At 28.8% G+C, this 18,105-nt stretch overlaps 1 protein-coding gene across 2 annotated transcripts in view; it reads left to right on the forward strand.

Annotated features, from left to right (window-relative positions):
- The first annotated feature begins 1,774 nt into the window (after window positions 1-1,774).
- Window positions 1,775-18,105, forward strand: part of DAT (Sodium-dependent dopamine transporter) — a 37,262-nt gene continuing 20,931 nt past the window's right edge. Inside the window, exon 1 of one of the 2 annotated variants that reach the window (XM_065513616.1) lies at window positions 1,775-2,244. Coding sequence is in view for 1 of the 2 variants with exons in the window: in XM_065513615.1 (XP_065369687.1) it covers window positions 8,093-8,135 (43 nt within the window). In the remaining variant the exon portion in view is untranslated. Of the gene's footprint in view, window positions 2,245-7,974; window positions 8,136-18,105 lie in introns of those variants that run through there. The other variant, XM_065513615.1, reaches the window with a different exon arrangement.

The following is an 18,105-nucleotide window of genomic DNA, read 5'->3' on the forward strand; positions in this document are numbered from 1 at the left end:
AGTTAACCCAACGTGATTTATTAATTTTGTCCAGTTAGATTTGCGATCTACCACACTGTGCGTTAGTACAAAATTCGACATTGTGTTGATTACACTATAATGTTCAATAACTAAGTGAGAATAAATGACAGATATGTACCCTTCAAATGTCATTTTATTAAAAACAAATATCGAATTCAAAAGATTCGCCAAATATTGTAAATCCCTATTTTTTGATGATTGCTCACATATTGAGCTTATTTTTCCTAAAATAGCAGTATTTACGAAGTTACAAACGATTTAAAAAATTTGAGTTTTTTATACTAAAAATCGATTTTTGGTATTGAGCTTATTTTCCTTAAAATCTCAATATTTACAAAGTTATCAACGAACGGAAACTCTTCTGTCAAAGACCTAATTCAGTTGTCAAAAACCTAAGTGATGAGAATGTATTAGTAAATAAAACTATGTGAAAACATAAACCACACTCGTATGTGTGATTATTTTGAGTAAAATTCAGGTTTGAGTTTTTTTTCTAGTTTCCGCTTTTGCTTTTCTCTATGTTATCTATCAACTATTTAAGATATTTGAGTTTTATATACTAAAAATCGATTTTTGGTCGAATATATGAGTGATCACAGATTGAGCGTATTTTCCTTACAAAAACAGTTCAAAGATTTAAAATATTTGAGTTTTTTATACTAAAACCGACTTTAAGTTATCACAAATTGAGCTTATTTTCTCTAAAATCGCAGTTAAGATATTTGAGTTTTTTATACTAAAAAACTCGATTTTTGGTATAAGGAATGATTGATTACAGATTTATTTTAGTTGTATTTATTTACAACTTCAAACTCTAGTTCCAAATAGTACTTTGTTAGTAATTTTTTGTATGACTGCAGGAACCAATGTTTAAAATTTTATCAAAATTGGCTTGATAATTTCGAATACAATATTTAAATAAATTTCATTGTTGTAGTAATAAAATATTTATATGTATATGTAAATTTATAGAAAAACATTATTTTATGTAAAAAGAACCAAAAATAAATACAAATGTTTACCCCTTAATTTTTCGAATTTCCAAAAAGAAGTAAACTTGTATTTGTTATTTTTGAATAAGTATAATAAATAATAATTGTATTTATAAATACTACGATTTGAAGTTTATTTCTATGTATATTGATTTAAAAGATACACGGGGTGCCAAAAAAGTACCAAAATACAGTTTCTACCCATTTTCTCCCCTAAAAGGTTCGAATTTCGAAAAAGTTTATCAGATTTATTTCTACTTCTTTTTGAAATTCACCCACTGTGCTATGCATAATGTTAGCGAAATGAATCATGATATAATATTTATTTACTTTGTATAAAAGGTGCCACGCCCACTTTAAATTTAAAGAAGGTTCAAGGTATAGTGAAATATACTGTGAAAATCTATATATGTATATCAGTTTAGCCTCCTTAAGCAACAAACAGACATTGGACCTGAGCTTATAATAAAAAAATAAAATTTCATTAAATTAAAAAGACCTAAATTTAAATTATAGAAACGAATTACTTTTGGAATGACCCACAGAGCAGAGTTTTTTAAAGTTCAAATATTTATTACGTATTAAATGTTAAATAACATAGTAAAAAAGCTTAAAGCTTATTTACAGACAATATGTACTGTTATGACAACAACAAAAAAAACACACACACATTTAATAAAACAGTAGCAGCACTTTACAATTGTTCTACATTCGTAGCACCTGTTAGACAACTTTGTTCATTCTTTATACCACCAACCAACCACTTGCTGGGCATGGCGCACGCGTTACAAGCCACTTGATTTCCTATTGAAAATTTGTCATGTTGCACATTTTTTTACCACTTTGCTGAGGAAAAATGGTATAAAAAGCCTTGTCCTTCTGTGGAAATTCACATTCGTTTAACAGTTACCGTTGTTTTAAAAACATTTTCTTTTAAATAGAAAAATTTTAAAATTAAATTAAAAAAAAAAGTTTAATAAAAGTCTTAGTTTCAACTTGGTGTTAAAGTTTTTTTGTTTGGAAAAAAATCTAAAATAAAATTGTATTTAAGTTGTATTGTTCCTCATAATTTTCTACTCAATGTGCAATATTTTGAGATTTATACGCATTTTATATAGTTTCTAAAATTTTATTTAAAAAAAAAAGTTCTACGAACAACCGTATTATAAAAGTGTAACTACCAATTGAGTATGATTTGGGAATAGTATTTAATTATTTTTGGAATTTCAAGGTAAATAAAGTGGTTTTAATTACAATGATATATTACAGGAATATTTGCATATGTACATATATAAATACATAGTTTATAGTATAAATAATAATGGGTTATATATGAATATATTTCATAGTAAATATGTAAAAGATGTACGAGTTGCATTGAGATAATAAATGACAGTATTAAATGTTTTCTATCAAATGTAAATTACAAAAGTTATATTTTTCTGGTTGCGCAAATTAAAATAAATATGATGTGACTGTTTTAATTTGTAAACTATGTGCCAGAGCTGCGAATTAATTAAATCAATTAAAAAATTCTTTTAATAAACAAATTATTAAGCTTTATTCTATGTTGAATTAATTCATTTAATAAACAAATTATTAAGCTTTATTCTATGTTGAATTAATTCATAACAAAATTCATTCAATCTTTGACTGGTAAAATTTTTGTTAATTCATATCGACTCCAAATTAATTGAAAATTTTAATGATTAAATAAGTTATTAACTTTGTAAATAATGAATTCTCAAAGGAATGAATTCAATACATATTAAGTACTAAAGAAGTTAGACTATGAATGTACATATTCGTAATGAATTCTTTTATGAAATGAATTGTTGAATTGGAATTAGATTAAGAATTAATTCCTTCGAACTGTTTTGTCATGAACGAATTAGAACCTCATCACTCATGAATTGGAAAGTTGATACTATCGTACTTTTTATACCCTTCACCTTCGTGAGAAAGGTATATATAAGTTTGTCATTCCGTTTGTAATTTCCAAAATATAATTTTCCGACCCAATAAAGTATATATATTCTGGATCATTATAGATAGCGGAGTCGATTAAGCCATGTCCGTCTGTCTGTCTGTTGAAATCAATTTTCTGAAGACCCCAGATATCTTCCAGATCCAAATCTTCAATAATTCTGTCAGACATGCTGTTGAGAAGTTTCCTATTTAAATCAGCAAAATCGGTCCACAAATGGCTGAGATAGCAAAAAACCAGGACAACCTCGATTTTTGACCTATATCTGGATTACTAAGTCATTAATATAGACGCTATTGATATCTAATGATAGATATTTCAAAGACCTTTGCAACGACATATATAAGACCATATATTTAAAAAAAATTTAAATTAAATTTAAAAAAATTTAAAAAATTAAAATAATAATTTGAAATTTTTTTTTTTGCAAAAATTTAAAAAAACAACTTTGGAAAAATAAAATAAATTTTGTTTATCTAAAAATATTTAAAATTTTTATTTTGAAGTATAATTTGGTGAAGGGTATATAAGATTCGGCACAGCCGATAAGATAAGTACCCCCGAGACTCTTTTGATACTTGCAAACAATTTTCATTATTTTAGACTAATATAAAAATTCCCATAGACTCAATACGTCAACTATTTTCTATAGAAAATCATATAGTTTTCTATAAAAACTTTACGTTTAACAGTATTTTATAAAGAAAATCTTCAGTATAACATTATTTTCCATAGAAAATCTTGTGTATAACAGTATTTTCTATAGAAACTCTTTTGAATAACATTATTTTCTATAGCAAATCTTGTGCATAATGATAGTATTTCATATAGAAACTCAGTATTTCCTATAGAAAATGTTGTGTATAACAGTATTTTCTATAGAAAATCTTGTATATAACAGTATTGACTTTAAAAAATCTTGTGATTAATAGTATGTATTTTCTATTGAAAATCTTCAATATAACAGTATTTTCTCCAGAACATCTTCAGTATAACATATGATTTTTAATACTACGCTACTATACTACGCTAATTTGAAAATAAATAAAAATTTTAAATTTTAGGTTGGAAAAAATACTGAAAACACTTTTAATTTTCCATCACTGTCTGCACATAATTGAAATTGGGTTGTAGGTGTTTGCAACAACTTTTTGAACAGAACTCTTTTACTTGTATATTCAACGATTCGATAAAAAATTCCAATATTTCTAGGAATTAATTCTAATAATTGCTATTATAGCTATATTCGCCTGTGCTGAATCTTTTATACCCTTCACCAAATTATACTTCAAAATACAAATTTGAAATATTTTTAAGTAAATAAAATTTATTTTTTTTCAAAAGTTGTTTTTTTAATTTTTTGGAAAAAAAAAATTTCGAATTGTTATTTTAAAATTTTTATTTTTTAAATTTTATATTTTTAAATTAAAAATTTTTTTTGGGTTTTTAAAATTTTTTTTGGTAAAAAAAAATTCGATTTAAATAATATTTTTTTCCGATTTCGACCCATTGTAGGTCCAACTTACTATGGTCTTTAACATCCATATTGTCTATATTAATGACTTAGTAATCCAGCTATAGGTCAATAATAGAGGTTGTCCTGGTTTTTTCCTCATATCTCAGCCATTTGTGGACCGATTTTGCTGATTTTAAATAGGAAACTTCTCGAAAGCATGTCTGACAGAATGATGGAAGATTTGGATTCCGAAGATATCTGGGGTCTTCAGAAAATTGATTTCAATAGACAGACAGACGGACATGGCTTAATCGACTCCGCTATCCATAAGCATCCAGAATATATATTCTTTATAGGATCGGAAAATTATATTGTGGAAATTACAAACGGAATGACACGAAGGTGGAGGGTATAAAATACGATTGCAATACTTTTATACAGTAACTAGATCTGAAAGTGACAATGTCAATGTAAGACATTAAAATTTTTATAAAATCTCTCCCAAACTGGTTCGATACAATTTGATTCAAAAGCATACTGACGTCAAACATTTTATAACGACCCAGCGGTAAATGAAACAAAGTACCTAGATAATAATCGATAACGTCAGGATGATATTCTAAGCGATCAATCTAAGTACTTAGAGTATAATCTGTGCGTAATCCAACACATCATGTACTAATTATAACTTCGATTACGATTTAAGCGGATAGTCAGCAGCTATTTATTTTTTTTTTTGTTTTTTATTTTTCACTATAAATAAATAAACTACCGTTTCTTTCTTGTTTATACATGAAAAACAAAATCGATAAAATTTATATTCATGTTGTAAGTGAAGGTGTTGATTTTAGTGCCGTAAAAATTATAAATAAATTAAATGAAAATTTAAGGCTTTTTCTCCAGAAATTTATATATGAAAATATACAAAAGTATTCCTTCAATTACGAAATCAGTATGCATGGTACTATTCCTTAACTTGCAAATGCATATAGGATTGTAATCTACATTTATTACATTTTAATTTGCAAGTCTTTATGGGCGTATCATCAAGTTCGCTTAGAACTCCGCTTTTAATGTAAATTAAATAGTAGTGACACCTACTGATATTTTGGCTTACACTCTAAGTGAGAGCACACCGATTATACAGCCTATGACACTTTTATGTTAAATCTAAGTGGGAAAATAAGCGAAAGAATCACCAATGACTGCTACGAAATATTGCTTAGATAAGCGCTTACGTAATGTGTATTTTTACCGCTGGGGAATTCTCCAATTTCATAATTTTTGTCTAAATATACAGATCAATTTCAAATCAATACGGTTTAGCTTATTGAATAAAATAAAAAACCGAAATTCCGCAATAATTTTTTTTTTTAATTAAGACAGACAAATATTTTTTTTTAAAATGTTAATCCTCAAGTTCTAAAGTTTTCAATAATATAAAATACTTATATATAATGCTTACATCTTACATGGATAAGAAAAAACACCTGCTTGGCCAAAATGTCAAGTTTTGACCACCTCTAACTCCGAGAGTTCTCGACCGATCTTGTTGTATCTGAATTACTATCCAATAAAACTAACCTTGATGCAAATTTCATCCCGATCGGAAGACATCGATTTCAAAAGTTGGTTTACTTGACTAAAGGGTTTTCCAATAGGGAATTCCGGCTACCAATAGAGGCATATTTTTGAAAGACAGGAAGCGCTTAATGAAATAACTTTTACTTTGATAAATTTAATATTTTTTATTATGTAAATACCCTTATATACATATATATTTTGTCAGAGAAGTACTATTAAGAAAATGTTTTTAATAGTATAATGCGGGTATAATGCGTTTGTGCAGATGTTTGTAATGCCCAAAAATATTAGTCTAACACCCACCTTAAAGTATACCGATCGACTTAGAACATTCTGAGTCGCAAAGACCAAGCCTATTGAAACTGGCTGAAATCGGTCCACTATTTCACCTAGCCCCCATACAAATGTCTTTTCGAAATTGGACTTTATCGATCATAAATGTTTAATTCATATATGTATCTACACAAATTTCGCTCCAAATAAGTTTTATATATACAAAATTCATGTCACCAAATTTTGTTACGATCGGTCCATAATTAGTCATAGCTCCCATATAGACCCGCTTCCGAAAATAACTTTAACGTGCATAAATCGCTTAAAAATGTTGGTATACACACAAAATTCAACATAAATAACTTTCATATAGACATAAATCACACGACCTAATTTCATGGTGATCGATCCATAACTGATCATAGCTCCCATATAAGGCCCACTTCCGAAAATCACTCAAAAATATAAATTATTGAAATTTTAAAAGAAAAATGTTTTTTCTCTTTTACTTGGTGTAGGGTATTATATAGTCGGGCTTGACCGACCATACTTTCTTAATTGTTTTTTTTATTGAAAAATAAAAGATTTTAGAAATTTCTATGTCGGTTATTTTCAAAATGTTTTCATATTTTAGAGGGATTATCAAAGTGATTAAATAATACCCGAAAATTAGAAACCCCTATTAATTCCCTTTAAATATCAACACAGAATTGAAAAATACCGTTACAAAAAAAAACTTTATGGAACATTACCCATATACCTTTCAATTTCTAACCTTGAATGCATATCAATTGAAATTGAGCTACTGGCTGCGGTAAAATATGATATTTGTATATTTGCAGCATTTAAAGATATATTTGAGAAACAGCTACAAATTTTAACTACGTTTTGTAGAATTATAACCAAAACCAAGTACCAAGTACAATAGTGTGAATGTATCTATGTAAGTGGCAAACACAATTTCGTTATTTTTTAATTATTGCCTCAAAAAAAAACGTATGCATGAAATTATTATTTTCTGTACTAAATGCTTTAGCATCATATTCATTATTAAATTAGCAAAGTTCAAACGAATTTTAAATGTAATCAAATTGTCGATATTTTATTAACTTTTCTTTTTTTTCCATTTTGGTGCTTATTAAAACTCAATCTTTGCTCATAACTAGACAACAATTACAACAGCAACTACGGCGACAGCATTAAAAAAAGGTCCATTATTATTTGTTAGATACAATGTACTTGCTTGCAATGTAACGCAAAAATGAAAAGCGTTAATTTCTTCAAACAATTTTTTTTATGTAAGGTTTTTTATTTCAATTTATATTACTGTATAATGCTGTTTTTTCATAACTTCTAAATATGTATGTAGTAATTATGTTGTGATATGCAGCTTTATAATGTTGGAAGTATAAAATACATTAAAAAACACATAGATACTTATGTACAAACGAACAATTCATATAAAAAGTATGCTGAGATACAACAGCAACAACAAAAAGTAGACAAAAAGCTACAACAACAAATAAGCAGAGTATGTATGCTGTCCAGAGTATCTGTTGGATTTGACAATGTTGTTGCGTTTGTTGTATCCATCCACACTGTTGTATTAAATCAGTTCATTACGGTTAGAAGAACGAACAAGATGTTAAAATTACGTTACTAAAATACGAGCGGATAAAAAAAAGTGGTTTAAATATTTGAATAATATTTTAATATTAAAATAAGCATAATTCTATGCATTATTAATATTCTAAAATAATAAAATTCGATACAATAGAAATGTCGAATAAAAATGTTTACACTAGTGTTAACACAGAGCCAGGTAAAACAAATCAAAAATGCATAACTTTATATCGAGAAAGGTTAAAAAACTTATAAATTTGAATAACAGTGATTTGAAAAAAATGTTAAATTAAAAGAATCTCTTAAAAAATACTTAAGTAGGAGTTTATTATTATAAAAAAAATCTGGCTCCATTAAGATCTAAAGTTGATTTCGGGGAGCTTCAAGAATTCTGAAATTCATAATTTCCTCTTACCTTCCTGACATAAATCAAATAAATATTTGGTGAAAATATTGGTGAAGCTTATTTCGTATAATATTGGGACAATTATGCGAATCTTTAGTTTTCATGAATAATTAAAGCTCATCCATTTCTAATTTTATACAATGTACATTAAAAAATTAAATACTAGTGAAATTTAAGAATATTTTATTCTAAATTTTCCAAATGGGAAATTAAAAACTTTATGAACTTGGAGTCATAATTATTTTCATTTCTTTTTCCTCTCACCACAACTAATAAAATTCTATTCATATTTAGTTCATCATACTTCTGCAAACAAGTTTCTACACCGTTAACGCTAAGCTACCGTTACCCCAAAAATACGCTTTCAGCTCGACTACCGTTTCAGCTAAAATACCGTTACGTTATTCTATAAATAATTGAAAAACATATATTTTTACAATTTTGTAATACTTTGAAGTCGTTTTATTGAGTCCTTCAATTCTAGATAATGAAAATACCAATTTATGTTTTCTGTGGTTGAGTTTATTAAAACCTTATAGTAGTTAAAATGTATTAAAGTAAGGGTTTTAACTTATTTTAAATATTTCTAATTTTATTAATAATTTAAGACAGACCGAAATTACCATTATAAATAACAGCAAATGCAGTTAACAATAAAATAGCCCTACCGAATTAAGCCACAATTTCTTTAGCATATCCGTTACATTTTTATCATATCCAATCGGTAAATATCTTCAGTATCAACCAGTTCAATATCCAGATGTATTCTAGTTTTGTTCATCGGTTTGAACTGCTAATAACATTCTGGATTCGGAATGAAATAAGATCGAAATATATTAAATCATCTATTGGAAAGTAAAAACTATCATATTAAGTAACTATCATATTCAACTTTGTAGCTTTTATTTTGAACCAGTTCAAAATAAAGTTAACTATGATCTTTACCCATTTTTCTGGCAACATATGGATTACGAGCCAAAATAACTGCTCATCTCTTAAGGCCAAGAACAAATCAAGCCAATATCGGATACTCTGTTCCAAAGTGAAGCGTATCTCAGAGAGAGCGTTATGCTTCGGTCGAAACAAATAGTAGTCGGACGGGCCAATGTCTGGAATATAAAGGGGGAAAACTACCCATCCACTTCATTTTACGAATATCTAAAGAACTATAATCGTAAAAGTATTTGAACTTTGGATGAATCATTTTCATATCAGTATACTAAGTTTAGCTGGATTTGAGGGCGTGGCACCTATGAATCAATTTCATATTACGGCATGAACTTTAACCAGAAGTGAAAAGGATCGGATATCATACAAAGTAAATAGTTTTTTCTAAATATCTTGAGAAATATAATTACGAGATTCTTCAAACTTTGTCCGAATAGCTCTCTTAGTGGGCGTCTGTATTATTAGTGGACATTAATTAAGGGAATCGGAGGGATATGAGAGGGGCACCCATATGAAATAAATAATTATTATAGAATATCTGGAGAACTATAATAGTGACATTCTCAAAACTTTGCGTGAGTAGCATGTGGCCGAGTTTGTCATGATGGAATATTACAGTTTCATGTCGGGCCGCATATTCTGGGCGTTCTTCGGCCAATGCTCGCTTCAAGTGAATCAGTTGTATTCGGTACAGGTTATCTGCGATGATTTGGCCAGATTTCAGCAGCTCATAATATATAGCATCATTTTGGTCCTACCAAATACAGAGAATTTCCTTAGCGCCATGGATATTTGTCATTGGTGTCGATTCGGCTGGTTGGCTGAGTTTCACATACGATCTCTTACACTTCGGGTTATCGTAATGAATCATTTTTTCATAGCAAATAATGATTCAGTTCAAACATTATTTCGGACATGCAAAATCGTCTTTCAAGGCCTCTTGTCTTGAATCCTGCTGCTCGCAAACGTTTTGAAATTGCTGCTTTAGTAGCTCCCAATGATTTTGTTAGCTCTTGTTGAGTTTTACAATAATCTTCATTTTCATAGCAAAAAATAACTTTGTTGTTTACATTATAATGTAACTAAGTGTGAATAAAGGACATATAAGTTATTAAAAACAAAAATGGCGTTCAAAAGGTACACCATCTATCGTAAATCCATAGATTTTTTCACAACAGCAACATTTAGTTATTTAGACTGAATTATATGATTAGTAATAAATTCGGTTATCGCAGCTAAAACTTTTTATTCCGTGAGAAAAAACAAAAAAAAAATACTTTTCTAGCAGGTTGATTTAATACAAATTGAAATTTTAAGTTCTTAATGTAATTATTAATATGTATAAATTAAAACTTCATTGATATTCATGATGACAATGACAATAATACTTGAGTATATACATATATTCTGATTTGGAAAAGTTCTCTGTCGAATACAATTTTGCCAGATTTAAATTAGTGACACTTCTTTCATATTTTAATAAAAGTATAAACATTATTGAATTTTGACAAGTTATTGAATTATTATTTGAATGGTAAAAATTAGGAAGCCAAATAGCAAATCAAAAATATTTGTGTTTCTAAAAATGATTCAAATTTCAGACCCTCTTTATAAAAATAAAATATTTAAAATCAGGCTGTTGAATTAGTCACCTAGGCCTACACTAATGCAATTGGACAATATATTATTTTTTTTTATTTTGTAGCCCAGTGTTTTTAACAGAATAGCTAATAAAATCACGTTTAATTTACAAACAATTCAGATTTTATAAATTAACACCAAATAAAAAACTGCACAAAAAAACCTGTCAATTCAGATATATGTACATTTAAGAACCCGCGAAATTTTAAATATTTCCTTCAATATTTAGCCTACATTTTAACTGCAAAACCTGTATATATTTAAACTATTCGACTGCTCAATTAATCAATTAACATTATTGAGATTTTGTGCATATTTTTTTATTGAAAAAAAAACTAGTAATTTTTGAAGGTCAAGCTTTAAAAAAGTGAAGTTATATTATTAATTACTATGCAATGTACATAAACGTACTTATTTAAACAGTTTATTCATACATAAATACTATTCGTTTTAAACAGAATTTAAATGCAAAAAAAATTATTAATACATTTTTAAGAAACAACAATTCTTAAAATTTTTTTATAACCGGTTGTGAATTTAAATGTATAAATTACAAATATCCATTAATGGTATTATAAACAGATTATAATGAAACGTAAATAAATATTTTAACACTATATTAGCTGCAAAAAAAAACAGTTATACCAAATATGGAATTTTGAAAAAGAATTAACGCTATGATCTTTAATTTTGTTTTAATTTTTTTTGTTTTGACCATCATGGTTAAAGTTATGTATATGTATGTATACTAGGGTGGGTTTAAATTGTAGGGGATCAAAACTTAATTTCGAGCCCCGGATTTCATTATGAGAAATTTTCACTACAATTTCGTAAATTTTCCCCAAAAAGAGGCGATCAAATTAAAAAACATTTCGAAAGCGCCATCTGGTGGCACTCAAAATTAAAACTCCCACATACACATTTTGAAAGCGGAAATATTTTTTTTTATTTTGAAAAATTTTTCGTTTTTGAGCTATGGTTTTTCTTCGGCAAAGTTTCTTGGAATGACCAATAGAACAAGAATTGCGATGAACCATCTTGAAACTGGAAATATTTATGAAATTTTTGACATTGTACTACAAATAAAAAAAATTTCAAATTTCGGCAAATGTTTGCATTTTAATTATTGATTTTTTGCTTTTATTACAATATGAATTTTTTCAAAGTAGTGGCCATAGAATAAACGCATAGAACGGAAGGAGAGAGGAAAATATTACTCTCTTTTCACACATATACAAAAACAAAATACATGCAATACATTCTCATTAGGTTTTTGACAACAGACTTAGGTTTTTGGCTTTCAGATACATATCTAGTTGTTGTCTATGGTGGTGGCCATTGCTCGTTATGACAATATATGAATTCCGAGCCAAAAGAACTGATCATCTTTTGAGGCAAGAACGAAACAAGTCAATATCGGTTAATCTGTTCCAAAGTGAAGCGTATCTCAGAGAGAGCGTTCTGTATCAATCGAAACAAATAGTATTCGGATGGGGCACTATCTGGACTATAAAGCGGGTAAGGCAAAACTTCCCAACTACTTCTGGGCGTTTTTCTACCAATGCTCACTTCAAACGAATCATTTGCGTTTGATACAGATTCCATGTTATGGTATGGTCAGATTTCAGCAGCTTATAATAGATAGGACCCTTCAGTCCCACGAAATACAGAGCATTACCTTAGCGTCGTCGATAATTGGCATTGGTGTCGATTCGTCTGGTTGGCCGGACTTCACGTACGATCTCTTACACTCCGGGTTATCGTAACGGACCCATCTCAAATAATGAGTCGGTGCTAAAATGATTTTCTTTTGTAGCGTTCAGGCATCTTTTGTTTCAAGATCTCTCGGCTTCAATTCGTATGGTAACCAATTTTCCTGCTTTTGCATGAATTCTGCTGCTCTAAAACTTTTGAAATTGCTGCTTTAGTAGCTCCCAATGATTTTGCTCTTGCTCTTGTTGAGTTTGACAACAATATTCATGGTGTAATGCCTCTAAATCTTGGTCTTCAAACTTTTTTGGCGACCTGGGCGATCTTTGTCAATATCACCACTTCTCACTTTGAAACTGATTTAACAGATTCACCATAAGCTTGGGCAAGCAATAGCTGTCTTCAGCGGAACTTTTTATACCATACACCACCATAAAAGGGGAGGGTATAACACGTTTATGGTGATGTTTGTAACGCCGACAAATTTTAGTCTAACACCCACCTTAAGGTGTATCGATCGACTCATTTTCTGAGTCTATTGAATGATATCCATCCATCCGTCTGGCTGGCTGTCCATATAAACCTTGTGCGCAAAGTACATGTCGCAATTTTGAAGATATTTCTATCAAATTTGGTACAAATGCCTTCCTGTTACTCAGTGTTATATGGTTGGGCATGACCGATCTTTTTTTTGGGGGGTTTGCTGTGTTATTTTACATACGTTTACCATTCTAATGTAGATACATATATGATCAGCTGTTGTAGCGGTTGTCGACACCTATGTAAGTACTGTTCACCGTTGCGGTTGCATTAAAAATCAATTGAGATCACTAATTTGAAATTAAATGCATATTTTATATTTAAAATATTAAACCACATTAGTAACAAATAGATCATTTATTATAGCCATGAGTAAATGGAATAATATGATAATGAATATAAATAAAAACATATAATTTTTCAAACTAAATATCTCAAAATGTCCAATAAGTGTTGCTTATTGCCAAGTAATGAGTGGAAATGCTAATATTTTTACACTTTACAACAACATTTTAAGTAATTTTATTAAAACGGTGATGTCATTGAAGGCAAGTTGTTAACACTGATGCTTATTACTTGGATATCACAAAAACTAGTTACATGTAACGACTTTAGTAACTCGGAAGCCATTATCAGCGAAAACGGAATGAGTTCATGCTAAATAATTAGTAAATAAGCAGCTAATTAATAAGTCATTATTCGACTACTTCTAAGTAATGCATACTGTTTGCATTACTTAGAAGTAGTCATTGAAAATGATGTTAATCAGTACCATGTTTTTGCTGGGAGAAACAGATATGTTTGTGTAAAGCTTGTTTTAATAAAGGCACATAGTACATATTACTGGCTTTGGTAACATTTAGTCATTTTTATATTAAAAGGTGGGACGAAGCTGTTTACAACATTTGAATAGGAGTTTCTAACATGTTTAAGTACTTTTCAATGTGTTCAAACACACACATTCTCACATTCTAATACCATTATATATGTATGTAAATGTATATTTGAATTTGTAAACATGTTTTCTGACTTTGTTTGCATTTTTATTCATGGATGATGATGATTCCAAACCAGTGGTCAATGGCTTTGACATTAATGGGTTAAAAAAAGCTAAACCTTTTGTTTTTGTTTTCTTTTTTCATTTGACAAAGGTTCTATTGTTTAGAGATTTTTTGCTGTCACAGTAAATTCATTTTTTATTTATTTTCTTTTTTTTGTTTTATATGTATTTTTTACTAAAACAATTTGCATGTTTGCTAACTTTATTTTGTTTATTTTGTATTCGAAGTAAATATCTTTGTAGTTTTCATGCTAAGTAGCAAAAACGTTGAGAACTAATGGCCGCATTCACTAGTGCTCTTTAATTTTATAACATTAGAACTAATTGTTAAGATAAAATGCAATTTTAATGCAAATGCATGTTAGTAGACAGTAATTAATGTTTTGGTTTAAATTTGGTCAAAAACCCACAAGACAGATATTAAAATAATCAATAATTTACTCCTTGACGCCTCTCGGAAATTTGATAAGGACATACAAATTTATCGCCGCTTACTTAAGCTCTAAGCAAAAGTGGTTGTTCTTAAAATCCAATAGACTCGTCCAAAATTGTAGGTAAGCCATTGTTATGAACGTACTACACGATTTCCAATTGTATTTCAGAAATTTCCAATTGAATTTCAGAAATTTCCAATTACATTTCAGAATTTTTAATTTATACTTAAAAAGTTTCTAATTGTTTTTCAAAAATTTTGATTTCAGAAATTTCCATTGATATTATTACTATTACAATTTTCTGAAATACAATTGGGAATTTCTGAAATACAAATGGAAACTTCTGAAATATAATTGAAATATTCTGAAATTCAATTAGAAAATTCTGAAAAACAATTGGAAATGGTGTAGTCCATTGACATTTAAAAAAGAACATTTCATTTAGCTGTGAAGTAATTTGTTTTCTATAAGAGAAATTGAGTTGAGAATTTCTAGAGAAGCTTTACAGAAAGAAACACACCTTATTATGAATTCTTCGAGAACTACATATTTCATTCACCAGTGATTTTGATTTGAACTAGTTCTTAGAAGCTGATACTGAATATTGAACCTATTTGAAAATTATAATTAATTTCTTATAATTTGCCTACAAACGCAATAACTTATAATTACACGGTGCTACGATGAAAAAAAAACTAGGAAAACGGCCTAGCGTGGGTTATAGGTCTTGCTGAGTACACTACAAATTGTGTCTAAAAATTTCAAAAACACCCTCAAATTCAGAAGTAATTCTAAAAAACCGTTTTCAGTAGAAAAAAAATATCTAAAATTTTCAATTTACAAGGTAAATTTTTCGAATTTTTTCAAAAAAGTTTAATAAATTTTGCAAATATAAACCGATTTTAACAATTAATATCTCATCTTTTCCCATATAAAGTTGTCTTTAAAACACTGTGCAATAAAGAATAGGTTTTTATAGAAAAAAATTAAATTAGCTATTGTTGAATTTGAAAAATTATGAAAAAAATTAAAAATTAAGTGAAACTTTTTATAAAAACTTACGCAATTTTATGCATACATTTTATGAAAGCTTAATTCTTTGTATATCCATAATTGTTTACAATTTTGAAATCGGTCTAAAAATGTGTGAGTTAGAGGTGCTAAAGTACTACGACCAACCCTAAAACCGTTTTTTCAAAATATCTTAAAATTTTGAGGGTGTTTCAAAATCTTTGAAAACGGTTTTAGTATGTCCTCACATAGGCCTACAACCTCCATTAGGTCGCTTTTCAAGTTCTGACAAAAAGTGTCATTTTGTAGCAAAGTGTTATTTTTATATTCCTTGCGAATATGTCCAACTTTATTAATTAATTTTGATAATAAAACGAAAATGTTAGCATTTTTTTTAAAAATTTTAGCTTTTATTTTGAAACATTTGTACAATATAAATTTATTCAAAGTATTGGGCATTGTTAGCTATGACCTTTTCCCATCTTTCTGTCAACATATGGATTCCGTGCGAAAAAGAACCGCTCATATTTGAGGCCAAGAACGAGAGAGCGTTCTGCATCGATAGAAACAAATAGTATTCGGACGGGCCAAGGTCAGGACTATAAAGCGGGTGTGGAAAAACTTCCCAATCACTTACTTCTAAATAGTTTTTAAAAGGTATTATATAATGTGGCCGAGAGTTGTCATGATGGAATATTGCGGTTATATATCTGGGGGATTTTCGGCCAATTCTCGATTGAAACTAATCAGTTGCTCATACATAGGACTCTTTTGCTCTCACCAAATACAGAGCATTACCTTAGCGTCATGGATAATTTGGCTTTTGTGTCGTTTCGGCTGGTTGGCCGGGCTTTACATACGATCTCTTACGGTTTATCGTAATGCATCCATTTATCACCGCAAGTAATGATTCGGTGCAAAAATGATTTTCTTTTATAGCGTTCAAACATAATATCGGACATGGAAAATTGTCTTTCAAGGTCTTTCGGCTTTAATTCGTATGGTATCCAATTTTCATGCTTTTGAATGAATTGCAAAACTTCTGAAATTGCTGCTTGAGTAGCTCTCAATGATTTTCCAATCTCTTGTTGAGTTTTACAACCATCTTCCTCCAATTCTTGGTCATCAAACTGGCTGGCCTGGCCAATCTATGTCTTCCGTATCAAAATCACGACTTCTGAAACGAACAAACCATCTCTCGCACGTTGAAACTGATGAAACACATTCACCATAAGCTTTATTAAGCAATCGGTGTGCTTCAGCCGCACTTTTTCACCAATTAAAGAAGTAATGCGAAACTTCCCGCATATGACGCTTTGTTTCTACAAAATTCGTTATTTTCGAACCAAGAAAAAGCTTTGTGGTTTCAATATAATGTTCAATAACTTAGTGAGAATAAATGGCAAATATGTACCCTTCAAAATGACATATAAATTATTAAAAACAAAAACCGCATTGAAAAGATACGTCATTTATTGTAAATCCCGTATTTTCATACACCCAATTTATTTAATTTTGTAAAAAAAAAATTTAAAGCGGATTCGAGCAGTTGTTTCGAAACTAATAAGTGATCTATAGAACTAGTATAGTATACATTACAAGTAGCAAAGAACTGGTTCAATAGCGTTACTCCTTTCAAAAAAAGTGTTTAAAAAACAAGTAAGAGAGCTATATTCGGTGCCGAATCTTATGTACCCTTCACCAAATTATACTTCAAAATACAAATTTTAAATATTTTTTTTTTTTTGGTGAACAAAAAAAATCGGGTTAAAAAATATTAGTATTTATTAGAGTCGACCATTACACTCTTGCTTACTTATGCCTCGTTCAACTTAATTTTTTAGCATTTTGACTAAATTTAGAAAGAGTCTGACGTTTTTTGTTTGGTGCAATTAAACAATTAAGAATTGTGTTTAAATTTAAATGAGTTTGAGTGTTTGTATAAATATGAGCAAATGTTCATTCAGCTTACGGCTGAATGTTTAATTGAGCTAGTAAGAGATTTACGCACTTAATTGAAGTTAAATAAAAATTTATTTAATACTTAAGTAGAGTGGAGAACAGAATCTGACACAAATCTGACATAATTGCTAATGCTTAAGCAGAAAATTCTGTATGAAAACATAAATAATCATCTTTTGAACTTAATTATTCTTATGATGTTTTAATAATAATTCGTTGTAGATGATCTTAATATAAATTTAATTAAAACAAGAAAGAGAGTGTTACATTAGGTTGTGACGAATCTTATATACCCATCAACAATATAATACAGACACCGATTTTTATACATTTTGTATAAAAACTTTTTTTTGTTTATAATATTTCCATATTCCAGGAAGATATTTATATGGGTGATAGGGGAAATCATTTACCGATTCTTACCATTTTCAACAAAAATATTATCTGCAATATATTA

Source organism: Calliphora vicina, chromosome 5, assembly GCF_958450345.1.
Source record: "Calliphora vicina chromosome 5, idCalVici1.1, whole genome shotgun sequence".
Classification (NCBI taxonomy): Eukaryota; Metazoa; Arthropoda; class Insecta; order Diptera; family Calliphoridae; genus Calliphora; species Calliphora vicina.